Raw genomic sequence first — 20843 nt, 5'->3', positions numbered from 1 at the left:
CTCGGAAAGTCTTTCTCCCGTGGGACGACTGGGATCTTTTCCTAAATAAGGAGTGGCATTGCACATGTACTTTGTCTCCAAATCTGCCGCAATCCAAAAAGGCAGAACCGTAACAACAGACAACTTCTTCACGTCACTTTCGCTGGCTAATAGACTGCTGCACCGCAATACAACTCTGCTTGGCACCATGAATAAAGTGCGACGGGAACTTCCACCTGCAGCTAAAGTCAGTTCAGTACACGAACAATTCTCCACGCTGGTGTTTAGATCTCCCAGTGCCATGCTGACAGTGTATGTGCCCAAAAAGATGAAGTCTGTCTGCATTCTCAGCACAATGCACCATGATGTGGAGATTGGGCAAGATTAAAAAAAAAAAACCAAATACGGTCACAGACTACAACCACATGAAGGTATGCTAATGAAAAAAATATTAGTGTGACAAAGTATTCTGGTGCTATTCTGGTGATAAAATGATTTCTTCAAAATGTCACATATATTTGTCTTTCTTTTTTCCCCCCAGCATGGCGTTGACATCATGGACCAGAAGGCGCGTGCTTGTTCAGTGCGAACAGGAACACGCAGGTGGCCGGTTGCTGTGTTCTACAACATCCTTGACCTAGCAGCGATGAATGCACACGTACTGTATAAGGCATGCAAGGGGTCCACTGAGAAAAGAAGAGTGTTCATGGCTCACCTTGCAGAGAAACTTCGTCGTCGCTTCTTACAGGAAAAGGCGATGGAAAAAGAAAAGATGATACAGCATCAACAAACTTCCGTTCTAAGACCTCAGCTTCCCCCAGGGAAGAAAGTACAGTGTCAGGTGCTCATTCACTGTAATAGGAACCATAGCACAGAGAGGTGTGTACACTGCAACAAGTACACATGTCGTAAATGTAGGAATGGCGGACCTTGGGTGTGTGGGAACTGTTAATATTTGAATGTGATGATTTTATATAGCACGGATCGGAAATCAGCAGTTCTTAACATTGCACCACGCAAGCTGTCGTATCAACCACCAACTGTAACTTGCTTTCTTTATTCTTTGGTTATAGTCTTGAATAAAAGTGCACTTTTATTTATGTGAAACCAGCTGTGTCAGATGGGGTTGTATGGATTGATTCTGAATGCGACAGCGAGAATGAAAAGTGAATTAAAAAAAAAAAAAAAAAAGCTAACCTTTACCAGTATCATAAGTTACACCGGCTGTTACAGACTGAAATCAAATTTATGTTGTTATTCTAAAATTGTAAGAATAAGAGCAGTTCATTTCTCGAAGTGGAGCCGTGCGGGATCGAACTCGCAACCCTCTGATTCCCAGTCAGGGGCTGATACCATTACGCCACCGCAGCGGTTGTAGTAAGAATGTCAATGTGGCATGGTAACGCGGCTTTTTTTTTTTATATATTTTTAAATGAAAGCACACATGTTCTCTTATTTGTACCTTTTGTGAAAGTGTTTCTTTGATATATGGACTTCAGGCTTCATACGTTATATAGTTTATGCCTACATTTTGTCATTTACTATTAGAATATGAAAAACGTTTCTGTTTTAAAAACGTGTTTGCACAGACTACTATAGAAATGGAACACACATGAAATGCGTGTATTCCAAATAACGCTAGAATTATTTCCACTCTAAAACTCCACTTCAATCCCAGATAATCAAATCAAGGCAAGGCTTGAGCTAGGAGAAGTTCATTCTAAGTCGGTGGGGGGATGGAATAGCTGGCTGCTAGTAGCTTTTGTTTATCAGCACATTTAGATGACAAAGGACTCTGGCGGAGAGGTGCAAACGGATTTAAGACGCGATTTAAGGTGGGACGGATTTACGAGTTTTTTCGTAGGCTCTGGTAATTCTAGTGTTAAAGATGGTTTTGTAACCTTTTCCAGCCTGATGACCATCAACAACTCTTTTTCTGAGGTCCTCAGAAATCTCCTTTGTTCATGCCAGGATACACTTCCACAAACGTGTTGTGAAGAGCAGACTTTGATAGATCCCTGTTCTTTAAATAACACAGGGTGCCCACTCACACCTGATTGTCATCCCATTGATTGAAAACACCCGACTCAAATTTCACATTCAAACTAACTGCTAATCCTAGAGGTTCACATACTTTTGCCACTCACAAACATGTAATATTCGATATTTTCCTCAATAAATAAATGACCAAGTATAATATTTTTGTCTCATTTGTTTAACTGGTTTCTCTTTACCTACTTTTAGGACTTGAGTGAAAATCTGATGATGTTTTAGGTCATATTTATGCAGAAATATAGAAAATTCTAAAGGGTTCACAAACTTTCAAGCACAACTGTAAATAAGGAAAGTCTGCTTTAAAAACGTTAACAATGTGAACCAAAAAAAAGAAAAACTTGAAATTGTAAACCCAGTGTGGTGCAAATTATCGATGCACATTTAAGCAAAACTAAAAAAGTTACCTTAATAGGAGTGCTTGCACCCTTAGACCAGTATAGTCCACCTCCTTCTGTTCAAATTCCTTCCATTCTTCATCTTCCTGTATAGGTAATCAAATAAAATAAGGAATGATCAAATGACTATAAAGTTGCTGGTAAATAGCACATTAAACTAGTCTTGCATCTCACAGAATTAAGCCAAGAAATGCATCTATAAAAGAATACAGGTCACCATGGAAAATAACTGATTGACACAAATTCACACAGTAATGTACCTAACACCATAAAATAAAAACATTTTCCTAAAAACTGCAAGTCTACCATTTGGGTCTCTCAGTGAGCCACCTGCTTCAATTCATCTCCGATGGTGACTTAGAGAGTCTCAACACGTCAACTTCACTATATTTTCCAGCACATTAATGTAACATGGATAAAAGCTTGACAGATAGAGATGGCAATATCATTGACTCATGCACTTAAGATGGGAAAAGGAAAATAGACTGCTTGTCCATCCAAGCCTGAAGTGTATAATCTACATATTCAAGTTAAGAGAAAAACTTAAACTGAAGCCTTTCCCACAATGCTCAAAGAAAAAGACATCCAGGGCCAAATGATGGGTGCTTAAACACAAAGGAAGAGTTAATATACGTCTTCATAGAATCTGGAAAGAACAAACATCATAGTCTGTCAATTTCATTTGATCATCATATTAATAAAAAAAATCTCTAGCACAATTAACCAATATATGAATAGTTACACTTTTAAAAAATCCCCTTGGACTTCTACTGAGATAGGGGAAAAGGTCATCAGAACCTCTTCCAGTTGCACAGTATTTCTCAAATGTATCTTTGTTTCTCATGATAACTAATTGATAATATTGATACACAATTCTTTATCTCTATTTATAAACAAACTTTATATTAAAATATTTCCGAACTTAGGGTGGTCGAAAACTGGTGAAATTTTTTCATGATTACATATGCATTACCTAGATTACATGCAAAGTAAAAAAAGTTATAGTCACCAAAAAACGGAAAAAGCGTTAGTATTATAAAATATTTGTTGCAATAAACTGCTATAAGTAAAACTGCATTTAGCTACATTTAATTATGATAATGATGGCATATTTAAATTTATGATATTTTTTTCTATTTACCAGGAAAACGACGGGGACATTGTGCAGCTTATTGTTCCCATTACATCTTTATATTTATGGCATGTTTAATGTTTACATGTTTTTGTTAAACTGATTATATATAACTTAAAATAAAACGAATAATAGTTATTGAAAGAGTATGCGTTATACTGAATACAATATTGCATATTTCCATGATACAAAAAATTTGGATGGTTTTTTTTAAATAAAATACTACTTCGGCTGAGTAATTTGTCTCAAATTTCATATGTTTGCTTATCATTATAAATATCTGCACAAAATTTGAATCATCTGTAATAATATCTATAGTTTACTTTTAAATTTGTGAAAGTATTAAGTACCACTACTGATTGCTGGAAGTGGCCCAAAAGTTGATAGGATTCCTTATTGACATAAAGCAGTGTTGCTCCAACAGTGATTTGAACAGGTCTGTACTAAGGGTGTAGTTAGGACACATCTGTTGGTTAATTTGTATGTGTAATCGATATAATTTTATTCAGTAAGACCTATTAGCTAATTATGCACATGCTAAATTAATGCAATTGTGCAGATTTCTAGATAGGTATTATAGCCCTAGTTAAAGCGATGAACACTTTCAAGCATTCATGTGTTCAACATTTACAAATTCACTCCTGTGCATTAGTTAAATTAGTGTGATGGATGATATAATCTTAATTCATCTTGGGTAATCACACAGTTCTGTTTGTTACCCCTCAGTTTCTCACAGGGTCATCCACTGGAACACCTGATCTAACTGCTGAGTCAGTGTCACTGCTTGTTGAAGTAGACACTGTTGGGCAAATTTTGTCCTGGACGGCTGAGGTGGCTTTAGGTTTTTATTACAGCTAATTCTTCCCAATAACAGTTCTTATTTAATTTCATGGCTTGTTAGTGTTTTCATTCTGCCATGTCAGCTAATTCTTACATTGTAGATTTTTTCCTTTTTATCTGAAGTTGACAATTATCAATCCACTTCTATTATCATTTAAATATTTTATTAAACTAGATAATTCACTATGAATACACACAAGTATAAATGTAAGCAAGCTTGATGGAGAATTGTTAGGTCTTTTGTCACCTGCACCTTAATGCTAATAACGATTAATTAAAAACAGTGACTGCAGCTGTTTAAGACTAAAAGAAGCAATTAAGGCTGGGGAACTTAACAAGCCAGTGGTTTTCAAACTGGGGGTCATGGCTCCAACAAAGGTGACATTACTTAAAAATTTTAATTGCTTAGTTTAAAAAAAAAAAAAAAAAAAAAAAAACAAACATCCAACAGCTGTCAGGACGTAGGCAAGGAAACAAAACAGACCAGGTAAAAAGTGGGACTTAAAAGGGCCACTAGATACATGGCTGCCAAACCTGAGGCTACACACTGACTCCGCTGTGCTTCAGTCCCATGCTGCTCCTGTTGCAAGGCTCCTCTACTGTCTTTCCCACCCCATTTATCTCCTGTGTCCACTGACTATAAAGAAACAAATACTTCCTGCTACCAACCCTCTTTTAGTCAAACCAAGAAAAGATAAAGACTGCTCAGGAGCACTGATGTCATGATACCAGAAGTTTTGTATTCAACACCAATACCAGTGAAATTTTACAATACTCAATAACTTAATACCACGGGCAAAAACACAAATCCCATTCAATGGCTTTTTATTAAAGTACCTTCATTATTCAAGCAAACAATATAATGCATTTTTCAGTAATATGAAATATAAAAATACTGGTATATCTATCAAGTAGATAGATTCAACTATCATTAAGTAAACATGTATCAAAATACAAACTAAAGCTTGAATTATAATTTGTGGCAGAAATGTGAACCCCCTCCCCCACTCGTAACAACAATTTGGGTTATGACCTTGGGGGATTTTAGCATAGGATTTATAAGGAATTACACCATCACAAACTACCTGATTTATCTTCTAGTATGTGCACATTCTAAATTTATTCTCTGACATTTTCTGTGCAGAAACTGAAAAATACTGCTTAAAGTCTATACTAAATATAAAGATCCAAACATTACTATATATGTACTGCTAAATTAGTGAACTCCATGATAACTCGAGATATTTCCATCTAAATAAACTCTTTAAACCTGTTTTTGTAATAACGTCTGTTTTTTTTTAGTGAACTACTCTGTTAAGGTTGAAACATTTGCTATTGTAAGATTTTGTATTTGCATCATTATCTAGTTTCATGGATGAATCAAATTACTTCAAATCTCAGAAACTAAAGATACTTTAATTTTCCAAATCTGTCCCAACTTTAAAGCTTCTTATGTGAAATCAAACTTAGCTTTACAGTAATCCCTTATTTCAGAACTCCTGTTAAACAGCCTGAGTTTTGCAATTTTCAAGATTTTTTTAACCTGAGTACTCAGATTTTGCTACTGCTTATCCCTGTTTTCAAATCCAGAATTAGAAAGTTACTTGTGCGGTCATCACCTGTACAATCAGGCAGCACTACATTCTTCAATGTACCATTCAAACAAATGCATGTGCTTTTACTTATGGACTACACACGAGTATTAGTTTGTCTTCAACAGCCAAATGAATGACACAAATGCAGTGTTTTCAGATTCATATTTAGCAATGAAGTACAGTATGCGTTTTTTCTTGTCCTGCTAACTGCGTGTTCAGGCAATTACAAGTCTGTGTTAACACAGCACATGTCACATTAAGGAGGAGGTGTCCTTGTCCTTCAAAGCACTGAAACACTAAATTAATTTTATTTTGGTATTAACCAGTGATGCATTATATGGAAATTCTGGGCAATACCGATAACCAATATGTTTTTGTCCATCTCTGCCAATACCGATATCCAATGGCTGATTATTATTATTTTTTTTATTTACTTCATGTTTGAATGTTTTAGTTATGCTGAAAATGTATTATGCATTATCAAAGAAACAACAGTAAGCATATGAAACAGAGATGAACTTTTTTTTTTATATTAACTGGCTGACTTTTATGCTTTTCTTTGATATAGATATAAGCAGCCAGTACTTTCTGTGGGGGGGAAAAAGTGCAAGATATGGCCTGTCTCTATAGAAAAAGACTCCAGGTCACGTACAAAAATCTGTTTAACATACACATCCTGAGTAACTTAAGCACATCAAGACACCATGACATTACAGAACATGGCATTGGGTATATTAACAAAAAAAATGAATGCATATACTTTGTGCCATAATCAGACAGGTATTACTGTAAGTAAAACTAAAATAAAAGGTACAATGAGGCCAGTAACCCTGGTCTTAAGTTGGCTTCTTTAAAAGCACAAATGGTAGGTTTTACTTAACAAAAAGAAGCGTTTCTGCTTTTTCACCAACATGTCTTTCTTTTCATTTACTATATTTGACACAGCTAAATAAAGGCGTTCACTGTCTACACTGGTATAAGGTGCTGAAAGATACTTTATCGCCACCTCAGCCAAGGTTGGGAAACAGGCTGTATTGCTTTTCCAATACTGTAGGGTGCAGTTATTTCTGGAGATAGGGGGCTCGCTGAGATAGTTATTCAGCTGAAAAGAAAAAAGAAGGTTTACAAATGTTTATCTAGGTTATAATAAAAAATAATAAATTATTATTATTAGGTTGACCTGATATGTGATAATGAAAAACAGGACTACCACCTGTACCAACTACCAACCATTAATAAAAACTTGTGATGCTGAAAGCTTGATGTATAATGATTTGGGTCATATAAGGGGCATTCTATAAAGTGTGATGCGGATAGACTTTTAAGAGATGTAGCACAAGCAGTTCCATAATGAAACACTTTATAACACGGGTGTGCCTTGAAATATTGAGAGACTGTTGTATATTTCAGGGTGATTTGTTTTAAGGTAATGCTTACATTAAAACTGAAGTAGATCTTGCCTTAAAATCTTTTACAGTTTAAACACAGCAGACATCTTTTACAAAGTACAACATTTGAAGCTGCATTCTAGCATGCAGGCAAACCTGTTGCTGCTCTTTGTTAAGTACCCATTAAATTAAATTCCTCCAATATTTTTCCACAGCGACTCGACTGTCTAAAATGGAAAAACCCACAAACTGCCCCGCTACAGTAACAGTTTTGTAGGCAATCTGGCAAACAAAAGTGTAAAAACATGACAAAAAAGGCAAGGTGATGCCATTAACGTGATCCTTTTCTTCTCAGCTAATGTTTGCAGAGTAGTTTGCCCCGCACTTATGCACAGACCCAGCAAGCCACCTCACAGTGCCAACTGTGAGTTTCTGGTAAATGCACGATGATACTGATTAGATATTAGGAAGCTGCAGTGTATGACTTGTGATTCATTTTTTTCTTTTTTCTTTTTTATATATAAATTGGGACGTCTGGTCATCCTAATTAGTATGATTGTTGTTAATAATTTTATGATTGTTATTTTAACTCTGCAGCAGTTGAATGTGATTTTGCAGCCGCACACGAATTTTCTTCAAGAATTTCTTCACACGTCTCCAGCAATGAAGCAGCAGCATCTCTCAGAGTGCAAATCTTTTTCTCTTGTGTTCGCTGTTGCTCTCTGTATCTCCTTTACCAGCTGATATTCCAACTAATTGTTTTTTGGTATAGTATCTTGGTCTTTGTACCGTGGATCAAGGACAGTAGATATATAGTACATAGGGTTGTTTGACTTCCGCAATGCGGAAAACATGGACGCAATCATGAAATTAATGCATAAAAATGGATTTCAGATTTAAAAAGTAAATATGCAGAATTTAGAGACTGAAGGGGTGACTGATACAAAACTTCACAATAAATAAACGATTGAATAATCTGTAGTTCTATCATTCAGATTCTGTTTTCTACTTTGTTTTTCAAGCAAATGCAATTCTTTATAGAAAAATCAATTGTGCCTCTGTCTGTGTGAATTAGCTAGCTGCACAAGACAGAAATGTCAAAGCGAGTAGTATCAGATACCCTATGTCAAAAAAACTAAGAAACACAAGATTTAATTGCAAAATTGAGGGCACAACAATATCCCGGCAACTTCTACGAATCTGGACAATAACTTCTAAGCAAGTTTTGCAGCCATACTAGACTGGACTCGAAAAGATACTTGCAATGACCATGTCAATTCTAAAACCCATCTCAAGAACAAGGAGAAATTAAGATCAAAAAGTGTTCCCTGTAGAGGAAACAACAAAATCGTCCATCGGCCATATGTGTCAGACAAAGCTCTCGAAAAAAATGAAGATGCATCCTTACTTTATGAAGCATTGTAAACAAGGAGGCGTGCTGCCAGAAAATGGGAGCAACCTTCATCAAACTCATTTGCCCCGTGTCTTTGAACAACATATGGATGCCGTTCTTTGAAAGATTCGTAGCAGGAAAATTTATGTTGCTGCTGATAAAACCACAAATAGGCGAGACCTCATAGTTCTCAACATAGTGATAGACGAGTAAACATTTGGCTGTATGGTAATTCTTTTATGTAGGCAGTACTAATTGTACATAAAATTATATTTGAAAGGTATTAACAGTCTTTCTCGTAGAAAAAGGTTATTAGTGAACGGCACCTGTTGTTAACAGGTTCCCTTTCAAAAATTAACAACGATGTTTCTGGATTTAATAAAATGTTTTGACTCTTGGTGACTTGGTATGCAAGGTCTTTATTTGATTCTTCCATTATAAACTCAGCACCTACAAACCTGGGCAGAACAGCAGGCTTCTCCTCAGATGCAACGAGCCCTTAAAAGTGGGTCTTTTTTTCTGTTTAATTCCCAGATTTAACATCTTGCAGATTAGTGGCCTGGCAGCACTATAAATACTTCAGTGAGGCTGCATCACTAGTAATGCGGGTAAAGTCTGCCTTCTTCAAAATGCCTGCCTAGAACCCCTGAGGCAGGAAACACCAGGTGGAATAAGTTGGTTTGAATCAGTAGGGTACCCCGATGAACATTCACCTCTACAAAAAGTTCTTTCTGGCCAAGAACACATCAGCTCAGGCTGTAACAAATATCCTAGACCCTAAAAGTGAAGTTAACCTTAGTATCAGAAGAATGCAACAAACTAGTAACAGCTATTACAATTCTTGAGGGCACTCAATATCCTACTGTAGTCTCAGCAAACAGCATCATGGAGGATCTGGGCTCCTACCTGATGAATGGAACTGCAAAATATAAGGTTCAGTTGTGCTAGTGTGCTGTTTCATTAAAAGGAAAGTGCCATTTCATTATTGTTTGTTTTGTTGTAGCTATTGCTACTTGCAGTAAAAAAAAAAAATTATCAGAATCAAGGAAAAATAAAACCATGAAAACCGAAAATCTAAAAATAAATAAATAAATAAAACTGAATTTGTGAAAAAATAAAACAGAGTCCATAGGGTCCTAAGTATAGTGGCTCAGAGAATGCACCAGTGAAGCGTTTTGTGACAGCCTCCAAAAGTGTGATTTTCGCCATCTGAACTCCAAAATTTGTCTTGCCACACTTGCTAAGCAGACTTTTAAGCGCTTCAACAGACGGAATCACATCCACAATTATAAATGAATGCACGCTTATGTCTTTAGTAAGTTGCTCGAATGGTTTAAGTAGAATAATCATGTTTTCCACAAGCCCCCACTGATGCACCGTGAGACAGACAGGAAGCTCGTATTCAACATCATACGCAGCATTAGTGAGCTTCTGATCAACCAGACTTATCGGCATATAATATGTGCTGTTCCAATGAGTCGGCACGTCCTGCTGAAGCATTCTTGTTGGGGTACCAAGGTCTCTTTGTATTTCTCTCAGCAGTGAAATAGCGAGCTGCGAGTACTTAAAATGAGTAACTATTCGCCACCCAATGGCAAAAGAGTTGGAGATGCTTCTCTTGCTCAATAAACCTTCATATAGCAAGCTGCAAAGTGTGAGCCATGCAGCTTAAAACTTTTAATGCCACTTTCTTCCATAGCATTTGCCATATTGGGAGCGTTGCCACAAAGCACAATGTGCACATTACTTTTTGAAATGTTCCACTTTGTAAACATTAAAACAAAAGCTTGGGCAATGAAAGTTGCAGAATGAGAACCAGAGAACTCATTAGCATGCAACACCAATTTTTCTGACTCAAAATTTTCGTCAATCCAGTGTGCTGTTAGACTCAACTTGCTCATGCTTGTAGTAGCTGACGAAATCCCTTGTCTTCATCTAGGGAAAAAGGTCGATCATTGAGTGTGATCATTTCCATTATTTTAGTAGTTATGCTGCTAGTAGCTCTGGTTCTGTCTTGAGGAAATGTCTTCACATTCTGAAGGGTTTGCTGTACAAGGCCACCGCTAGTAAGCCCTGTAGCGTCTGATTTAACTTTTGTTTTGGTAGCATTAGTTGCTAAATTCTATGTATAATTCGTTATGGTAATTCTTCAGATGGGTAATTAAATTTGTGGTATTGAAAGATTTAATTCTAAAGTCTCGTCACGTTATCTCATTTTTGCAGGTAGAGCAGATTGCAATGCTGTTGTGTTCCTTTTTCACAGAAAAATATGACCGCACGGCTGACATTCTGCTTTACTAACGATATCTGCCCAATGAAACAACAACGTGCATAGTGCTCCTGTCAGCAAAACTAGGAAACCCTGTGGTTTTTTTTTTTTTGTGTGAGCGCAAGGGGCTGTGCTTACGTGCATGTTTTTCAGCAGCTTAATACCTGCCTCACCGAACAATGAAAGCAACAGTTAGTTATTTAATGAACTGACAATGTTGGCAAGCCCGAATTACATTGGTTGGCTATACTGGTTTAAATGTATACATCTGACCGATTTCGATGTTATAATTTTTAATGAACATCAACAATAACAATACAGTTTCCGAAATATATCATGCATCTCTAGTATTAACCCCTTAACCGCCCTCTGCCGGATATATCCGGCACCGTTGTTTTATTGCTAACGCCATACTGCCGGAATTATCCGGCACATTTGCCTGTGGTTATATGAATGCCTGGCAAGTAGTATAACTGACGGTTTGGCGTGGGTATTATTACTATGTTGTATTTTGACAAGTCTGTGGTTGTTTTGGCCGGTCATGTGACGTGATTCGCATGTAACAGCTGTGAATATGGCGAAACGTAAACTGACTTCAAGTGAGGCTTTGCAGGCGATTTTGGACAGTTCTGATCATGATTGTAGCAGTTCTGAAGAAGATTTTAGCGACAGTGATGAGCAGCAACGTGCGCTGCATGATACTGTGAATGAAGACGCATCGGATGACGGCGCTGAGTGGGTGTATCCCCAGCATCTCAGCTGGGCTGCTGCCCATGGTGAACTACCTTTTCTGCATTCGTTTGAGGGAACGTGTGGCTTTATTGTTGATGTAAACAATTACACTGCTGAGCAGTTTTATGAGCTGTTTGTGTCACCTGATTTGATCAGACATTTTGTTCATCAGACAAATCTGTATGCAGCACAGTTTATTGAGAAAAATCCCAATTTACCTCCACATTCCCGTGTTCGTGCTTGGTTTGACACTGATGAAAACGAAATGAAAAAATTCATTGGGATTTTGATGTTGATGGGAATAATCAGAAAACCAGATATTGAGATGTACTGGTCTAAAGATCCTATGTATGCAACACCTATTTTTGCAGCTGTCATGACACGTAACCGATTCTCTTTGCTGCTGAAATTCTTTCATTTGAATGACAACAGAAACGAGCCAGATAAGAAAGATCCAAACCGCGACCACTTGTTCAAGCTACGTCCTTTGATTGATCATTTATTTGAAGCATTTCAGTTGCCCTACATGCCAGGACCGTCAGTTGCAGTTGATGAAAGTTTATTGTCGTGGAAGGGCCGCTTACAGTTTCGACAGTATCTACCATTGAAAAGGGCACGGTTTGGTATCAAGATGTTTTGCTTAGCTGAGAATTCAGGTTACATTTATAGATTTCGTGTATACACTGGCAACTTGCACAACATTTAGTGGTCAATACTGCTTGAATAAATGTAAAAAATGTTAAAAAAATGTAAAAAAGTAAAAAAACGAAAATTGTTCAGATTTCGCCTGGCGTGGGGAATATTTAGGGAGTTGGCGGTTAAAGGGTTAACAAATGGAGCAGCTCATGTCGTCACCAATTTAGACAAGCCAATTAGCTACTTTGAATCTCTGCCTTGACGCTCACTTATTGCAAATGTTGTGGGTGCTACACACATCTGCCAGTCCTATATGCGTAACTGTGGATGAGTGTAAGGTCCCCATCAGCAACAAAGAATTGTACAAACCGGTTACAAAATGGACAGATACTTGGACTGAGATATCTGTAGAAGTGCTCATTACAATAACAGAATGAATGCAAAGCCTCCATTCATATATCAGGACTGTTTAAGAAATTATTATAAGTGACTAATATCTTTTTATCTCCTGTTACAAATACAAGATAAGTTAAATGATTACACCTCATAAAAAGAAAGTCAAACAGAGAAAATGATACATAGAGAAAGTTTTTTTTATGTCAGGTAAACCCTTATTCTCGTTACAGAAATTGGGTTATTGGCATAAGGAACTTGCTAAACAGTGGTAGATTTCTCTGTAGACTGTGCATATCTACTGCACTCTTTCAACCTGCAAAATTTGCTTCACACACCCACAAAATAAATTTCCAGAGGCAAATGTTTGATCAATTATATTATTTCTTCTCCTGGCTGCAATAATCTGTCTCAATATTTTAGAAATGGCTATATTTATGTTGAGCTGAATGTACAGTGCTAAACTCAGCAGCACAATCTTGAGAGCAGTAGAATAAAATGTTAAAAGAAACCAGCATTACATAGTATGGTTATTTTTTTAAGAGGCACACATACCAGATCCTTCACAAGGGTTATTCACACAGCCAAGAAGAAGAGAGCTATGTGCATTCGGGTAATAGAAATCTATAAATAAAGGGTCAATTAAACTAAACATATTTATTAAAAAGCAACATAGTTCATTATCAAGGGCATCGTATGCTTATTTTCAGATTCACAGCGGCTGATGAGGACGTTTAACTTTTTTTTTTTTTTAAAAGCAGTTTAATGACATAAGAACATTTTGACCAAAGAGAACTCCAGAACATTATTTTGGATTTTTAAGAAACCACGCTTCTGCCTTAACCGGATTAATGACCTCAACCTGGTTGTGTATGTATGTAAACGCACTCAGTGACTGACAGACACAGATGCTGGCAAAGGTTTGAATGGAGCACTCAAAAACAAGTAGGGAAGATATAAAATTTAATGTAAAAAATGTAAATTAAGGAAACATGAACCTTCACAGGATTTCAACCAGCAATTTCATTACCATGGAACTTTTACTAGCCTCTGGCTGTTGAACAGTATTATATATATTTTGTTGCTGTAAACTAGTGTGAAAACAGCATGTAAATGATATGCATATACCTCACAGCTGAAAAATTTAAGATGACCCTAAGAATTTGATGATAGTAATGCACATCTGCATATTTTCAGCATTTTTAAATATGAAACATTATTTGAATTTTGGTATACAATCACTCTTTAATCATAAGGGTTAATTTTAAAACAACTCACTTAGTCAAATTTAGACAACACAGTAATGTGTTTTAGGTACCATGGTTAAGTATGGTGCATTACCTCTTGCAGCTATAAACATATCATGCGCCCATGCTTCTATTCTCTCGCTACAGCTCCACTGAGGATCATGACAATAGTACTGAAGCGGAAAATTAACAGCCTCCTCAGGAGATGGTCATCAGTCTCCGTTCCTATGGCTTGTACAGCAGTGGGAACAAAATCAGTAATGGAAGATTACAAGGCCATATAAGAACACTGTGTAACAATGCTGTAAGACAGTAAAGATTCCAGAGTTTGCTAGTCAGACAAATGCAGGACACTGAATAGCGGTAGGCTTCATCAGGGTGGAAGTACCAGGTCAAGCTGGAGTATCATGAACCCAAGAGAGTCCTGGGGTATGGGTCATAGGGAGATTCTGATGGTAGAAGAAGACGACAAGCAGACTAGAGTTGTAGCCATGAAAAATAATAATAATTCATTACATTTATATAGCGCTTTTCTCAGTACTCAAACTGCTATCCACACGGCAGATGGATTTGCAAATACATAATTTGAAGGCATTATAAATGTAAATCATAAAAATATTAAATACGCAAAAAAAATGTTACTTGAGGTTTCTTTAAGGGACTGCTATTCACAAAATAAATTTTGGTAAAAAGTGTCCTTTGCCAAGTCTCTGGGTCACTATACCTGCATGCTCTTCCCATTCAAACTCTGTATGAAACACACAAATTAAACTGGTTCTTGTGGTCCTCTCATCTGTAAATTTGGCACAAATTTAACTGCTGTCTTAGCGGCCTAGTTTCATAGTTATTTTAACGACGGGAACCAAATTAAATTTCACTCAAATTGCTGGCACATCACTAACATTAGGTTAAGAAGCCAGAGTCCAGATAGCCCTCTCAGTTCCTCAGAATAAACAAACAAAAAATAATTTCTCATGAAGAGAAAAGTCACCTTAACTACTTAAGCTATGCCACAAATTAACAATTCACAGTGATCAATCAGACTGGGCATCTGTGTGAAGGATAAAAAATATCTGTAGTAAGAAAGATTTTATTTTGGTAATGATTGGTCAATATTTACCCGTTAAAAATGCCTACTTGTATATAATTAAGAAATTCAGGCACTAGCAAACCATATAGGTGGTTTTCAAAATAACACATTGGGTATAATGCTTTAAAAATTCACAGAAGTATAATAGCACTAGCAGCATGTGTTTCTTTTTATTAATAAATGTGAAGTTCAAAAATAAGTGCCTTTGTAAATACTACAGCAACAGTGTTTGAAGGTAAACCATGTCCTCAAACATTCTTGTAATGCACTGGGGGACCTTAGAGGAATAAAGGTTAAGAACCACTGGGGGGTATTTTTCGTATGTGGATTACTCGTTTAGCCGGATGTAATTGTTGACGATTTGGCATGATCCTGGATCTGTCGGTTTTTCGAAACTCTGGCTGGATGTGTTGTCATAGCAGCACATCCAAATCCTCAAACCGTTCTATGTAAACAAGGATTAGCTCACACACTTAATCAGTGTCCGCTCATTGAATTCATTCAGTCATGGCTTCGCCGTTCATGAATGAGCGACCAATTGATATCGGTGCGCAAATTATAAGAAGAGAATTTCATATAGAGAAGGTTTTGCACGATCGGCAAGATCCTTTATTGTTCCCTGAGGAATTTCTTTTCAAAAGATACCGCTTTAGCCGAGAGGGAATATTGTACCTCAAAGATTTATTACCACCTTATATTCGAAGTCTCGGGCTCTTACAACCACACAGACAGTAAGCATTGCTTTGAGATTTTTTGCAAGCGGCACTTTTTTTATATACTGTAGGTGATGTGGAAAATCTATCTAAAAGTGCAGTTTGCCAGGCAATTCGTAAAGTCTGTTTGGCTCTGAAATATTTCCTTCGGGTTTTCATAGTGTTTCCTGGACACCTGCACGTGCAGACAATAAAACAGGCGTTTCATGCCATTGCAGGTAGGTAATACACAGGCAAAAACATCCACAGTTCCATGAAGAATCTCACAATCAGCCTAACATTCTCATTACCCAGGATTTCCAAATGTGATTGGGGCACATGGGACTGATCAGACTGGAGCTTGATCAAACATTATTTGGAAAATGTACCTCTCCTCCTGATGAATAATCAGACAGTGTCTTCGTCAAATATTTGACCTTTGTTAATATCTCGTTGGTCAGACACAAGTTCTAGGGATATGACATTCCCTGTGACTGACCCAACAAAAGAGGGCTATATGGAACATACCTATGGCACACATTGAGGATACATACATGCAATGACCATCCTTTATCTGAAATGAAGTGACCACTGCATCCGGTCACTGGTTCTGAGAAGGAGCTTCCCCCTGGAATGCCCTCAGAAACAGGGCGATGGGCATTTTGCTGGTAAGCCAACTCTTCTGCAGGGGTTAGGTCTGGACCGCGTGGACTTCCACCTATTTTTTGCTTGTCTGCCTTCTTATTAGCTTTAAAATTAATTATTTTATATTATATATGATTATGTCAACAACTCTTTAAATAGTTATACACCAATATTTACCAGTTTGAAGTATATTCTCGTACTTCACTTTAACCTGTTCCTATGTTCTCCTTGTGCTCACGTTTGATCTGGAATTATGACATTAAATAATAATTAATCTAACACATAGGAAATGAAACGCTGTATTCAGTAAGTACAATGCACACTACTTAGCGTTTCATTTGTCGGCCACTTTTTGCCAGCCGTCTTTTCTGGTTTGGGCTGCTTTTGCAGTGTTACCCCTTGTGCATATTAAATCTTGAAATTCTTCATGTCCTTCGAATAAAAGGTCCTGCTCCGCTTGTGTGAAAACAAAATGCGCCCGTTATTTTGTCATTTTGTTACAGCCTATCAAAGACTTGCTGATCATGTTTTCTAGACTCAATATATATGGGCTTTTCAATCAGCGTGGGCACGCACTCATCTCGGATGATTAGATCCAGCAAGACTAATCTACTACACAGCTGCATTTGAAAAACCGACTTATCCCGGATGAGTTTCATCAGCATTAACTCATCCAAGATGAGGCATCTGATCTCGGATGATTTAAGCGACGTATGGAAAATACCCCTCTGATCTATACTGTAAAGTCCAGTTCATTCCAAAAATCATCTTTGAGTAAACAAACATCTTGGAAAAATATGTCTTATTTTAATAAACCGCACAGTTCCATAAAACAACTATTTCTGCCACTGAAATCAGCAATAAAATTTTAATTGATAACCTGTTAGGCTTGTTTCAACTTTGCACATGTGCATTACAAGTTTCTAATGCCACAAGGCACATTTTTAATAACACATGAGAATGCCAGGCTGACAAAATCCACCTTAAGGAAAGCAAGCTGCATGCCTACAAAGGCTGCTTCTGATTACTACCAGACAGGACCATTTGACTAACATTACATTCTGATATGGATATGTATTATTCAGACATTAAAAAATAAATAAATAAAAAACCCTTTGGGACACAATGTTTGCTTCAGGGGATAATGGCTCTTCAAGTTTTTACAGGTCTAATTTAATCACACTCATCCAAATCTATTTTATGTCCATGACAATATATAGAAGGTTACTGCATCAACAACAGAAGTAGAGCTCAGAAAAGTTATTTCTAGTTTCAGTCTAATTCATTGGCTGTATACAGTGTAATAATAGAAAATGTGGGGAAAATACTTAAATAATTTTACATATGGAAGGCCACCAGCCCACTACCTTAAAGTTTAGCCATCATATGGTACACCTCTTGAAAATAAGTGTTATCAAAAGACTCTGAGACAAAGATATGCTTAACCTGCTGCTTATTGTCTGGTGAGTGTGAAAGGATTGCAATGGCCTCTCCAGAGAAAAAAAGTGTCATGTTTGTGGACTGCCCTTTTAAATATTTCAGTCCCTTTCACAGAAAAGCAAATGTGAATTAACTTCCACACTTGCAGTTTAGAAGCATGTCCTTGAAGGGGGCTTAGAGTCCTAGGTGGCTGAATATATACAGTGGGGCAAAAAAGTATTTAGTCAGCCACCAATTGTGTAAGTTCTCCCACTTAAAAAGATGAGAGAGGCCTGTAATTTTCATCATAGGTATACCTCAACTATGAGAGACAAAATGTTAAAAAAAAAAATTCAGAAAATCACATTGTCTGATTTTTGAAGGATGTATTTGCAAATTATGGTGAAAAAAAAGTATTTGGTCAATAACAAAAGTTCATCTCAATACTTTGTTATTTTTCCTTTGTTGGCAATGACAGAGGTCAAACGTTTTCTGTAAGTCTTCACAAGGTTTTCACACAGTTGCTGGTATTTTGGCCCATTCCTCCATGCAGATCTCCTCTAGAGCTGTGATGTTTTGGGGCTGTCGCTGGGCAACACGGACTTTCAACTCCCTCCAAAGATTTTCTATGGGGTTGAGATCTGGAGACTGGCTAGGCCACTCCAGGACCTTGAAATGCTTCTTACGAAGCCACTCCTTCGTTACCCGGGCGGTGTGTTTGGGATCATTGTCATGCTGAAAGACCCAGCCACGTTTCATCTTCAATGCCCTTGCTGATGGAAGGAGGTTTTCACTCAAAATCTGACGATACATGGCCCCAGTCATTCTTTCCTTTACACGGATCAGTCGTCCTGGTCCCTTTGCAGAAAAACAGCCCCAAAGCATGATGTTTCCACCCCCATGTTTTACAGTAGGTATGGTGTTCTTTGGATGCAACTCAGCATTCTTTCTCCTCCAAACACGAGTAGAGTTTTTACCAAAAAGTTTTATTTTGGTTTCATCTGACCATATGCCATTCTCCCAATCCTCTTCTGGATCATCCAAATGCTCTCTAGCAAACTTCAGACGGGCCTGCACATGTACTGGCTTAAGCAGTGGGACACGTCTGGCACTGCAGGATTTGAGTCCCTGGTGGCGTAGTGTGTTACTGATGGTAACCTTTGTTACTTTGATCCCAGCTCTTTGCAGGTCATTCACTAGGTCCCCCCGTGTGGTTCTGGGATTTTTGCTCACTGTTCTTGTGATCATTTTGACCCCACGGGGCGAGATCTTGCGTGGAGCCCCAGATCGAGGGAGATTATCAGTGGTCTTGTATGTCTTCCATTTTCTAATAATTGCTCCCACAGTTGATTTCTTCACACCAAGCTGCTTACCTATTGCAGATTCAGTCTTCCCAGCCTGGTGCAGGTCTACAATTTTGTTTCTGGTGTCCTTTGACAGCTCTTTGGTCTTGGCCATAGTTGAGTTTGGAGTGTGACTGTTTGAGGTTGTGGACAGGTGTCTTTTATATTGATAATGAGTTCAAACAGGTGCCATTAATACAGGTAACAAGTGGAGGACAGAGGAGCCTCTTACAGAAGACGTTACAGGTCTGTGAGAGCCAGAAATCTTGTTTGTTTGTAGGTGACTAAATACTTATTTTCCACCATAATTTGCAAATAAATTCTTTAAAATCAGACAATGTGATTTTCTGGATTTTTTTTCTCATTTTGTCTCTCATAGTTGAGGTATACCTATGATGAAAATTACAGGCCTCTCTCATCTTTTTAAGTGGGAGAACTTGCACAATTGGTGGCTGACTAAATACTTTTTTGCACCACTGTACATTCAATTACTGCATGGATGCTTTTTCGTAAATTCATCTGACTAATGTTGCCTACTTAAAGTGTTTGCGTCAGTTTCAGTTATTTCATTATACCCTACTATTATGTTTTCTTAGTCTTGTCAAGATAGTTTTATCTATGAAGTGAATAGTTAATTTATGCTTAGTAATATAAACAATGCATAATGTATCTTCACACATTTTCAGTTGCACATGCAGAATTAGTCTTGGTGTTAACATCCAAGAACTCATACAAATGTTTCAATAATATAATTGACAAAGAAATACAATAACCAGACAACCTTTAAAAGAATGCTTACTGGGGGAGGTAACAGATGAGAGCCATCTAGAGTTCCAAGAATTCTGCACTACAGTTATAGTCTGTCAGTAAGGACTCATAGTGACATTTCTAAAATCCAGCAGCTCAAGATTTTATTTATGTGAGCACAAATAAACAGCAAAAGCAGTAACCATATTAGGGATGCGTTCAATTCTACTTTATAGAAATGAATCTGATTACTCTGTCCACAGCCTGAAAATTAATCCAATTTTAGGTCTTTCTGTGAAATTATCATGGCTGATTTGGGATGTAACCCTTTCAATATTTTGCACATCAGCACAAATTAAAAAACACACTTAACTGCCGGTTAATAAGGACTAATACAATCTGCCTTGCGTTTGTAAATGCACTGCATGAAGACGGTTTTCAGATTTAATATTGAGAATTCATACTCCTGCCTAGTGCATACGGTATGAGTCACAAAAAAAAAAAATTATGAATGCCTATGTGAAGAAAAAAATGGGAGGGAGTGTGTGTCTGGGAATAAACAGCCCCAAAAAACTACTCAAGATTAACACATAGATGACCGTTATTTCATTTGACTGGTAAGTAGCTTATCGTTCTCAAAACTAAACATGTTTTGGAGATTATTAATTATAAAAAAAAATGGGGATAATGTCAAACCTTCTTTCAACAATTAGTTTACTCATTTTGCCTTTGCAGAATCACAAATTTTGGGTCATTTTATCACACATATAATTTTAGTCTTAAAAATGAACATTACTGTACACACACATACATATACACATATAATCCTTAATACAAGGATAAGTGTCTGTGC

At 37.2% G+C, this 20843-nt stretch overlaps 1 protein-coding gene across 1 annotated transcript in view; it reads right to left on the bottom strand.

The window, feature by feature from the left end:
* The window catches only part of cdv3 (carnitine deficiency-associated gene expressed in ventricle 3), a 36986-nt gene that overhangs the window by 13662 nt on the left and 2481 nt on the right, over positions 1 to 20843 (bottom strand). The window contains exon 2 of the mRNA XM_028804029.2: positions 2439 to 2515. Within this exon, the coding sequence (XP_028659862.1) occupies positions 2439 to 2515 (77 nt within the window). The remainder of the gene's footprint in view (positions 1 to 2438; positions 2516 to 20843) is intronic.

This window comes from Erpetoichthys calabaricus, chromosome 6, assembly GCF_900747795.2.
Source record: "Erpetoichthys calabaricus chromosome 6, fErpCal1.3, whole genome shotgun sequence".
NCBI classification, from domain to species: domain Eukaryota; kingdom Metazoa; phylum Chordata; class Cladistia; order Polypteriformes; family Polypteridae; genus Erpetoichthys; species Erpetoichthys calabaricus.
The sequence above is the reverse complement of the archived record's forward strand: the minus strand, read 5'-3'. Positions and strand labels throughout refer to the sequence as shown.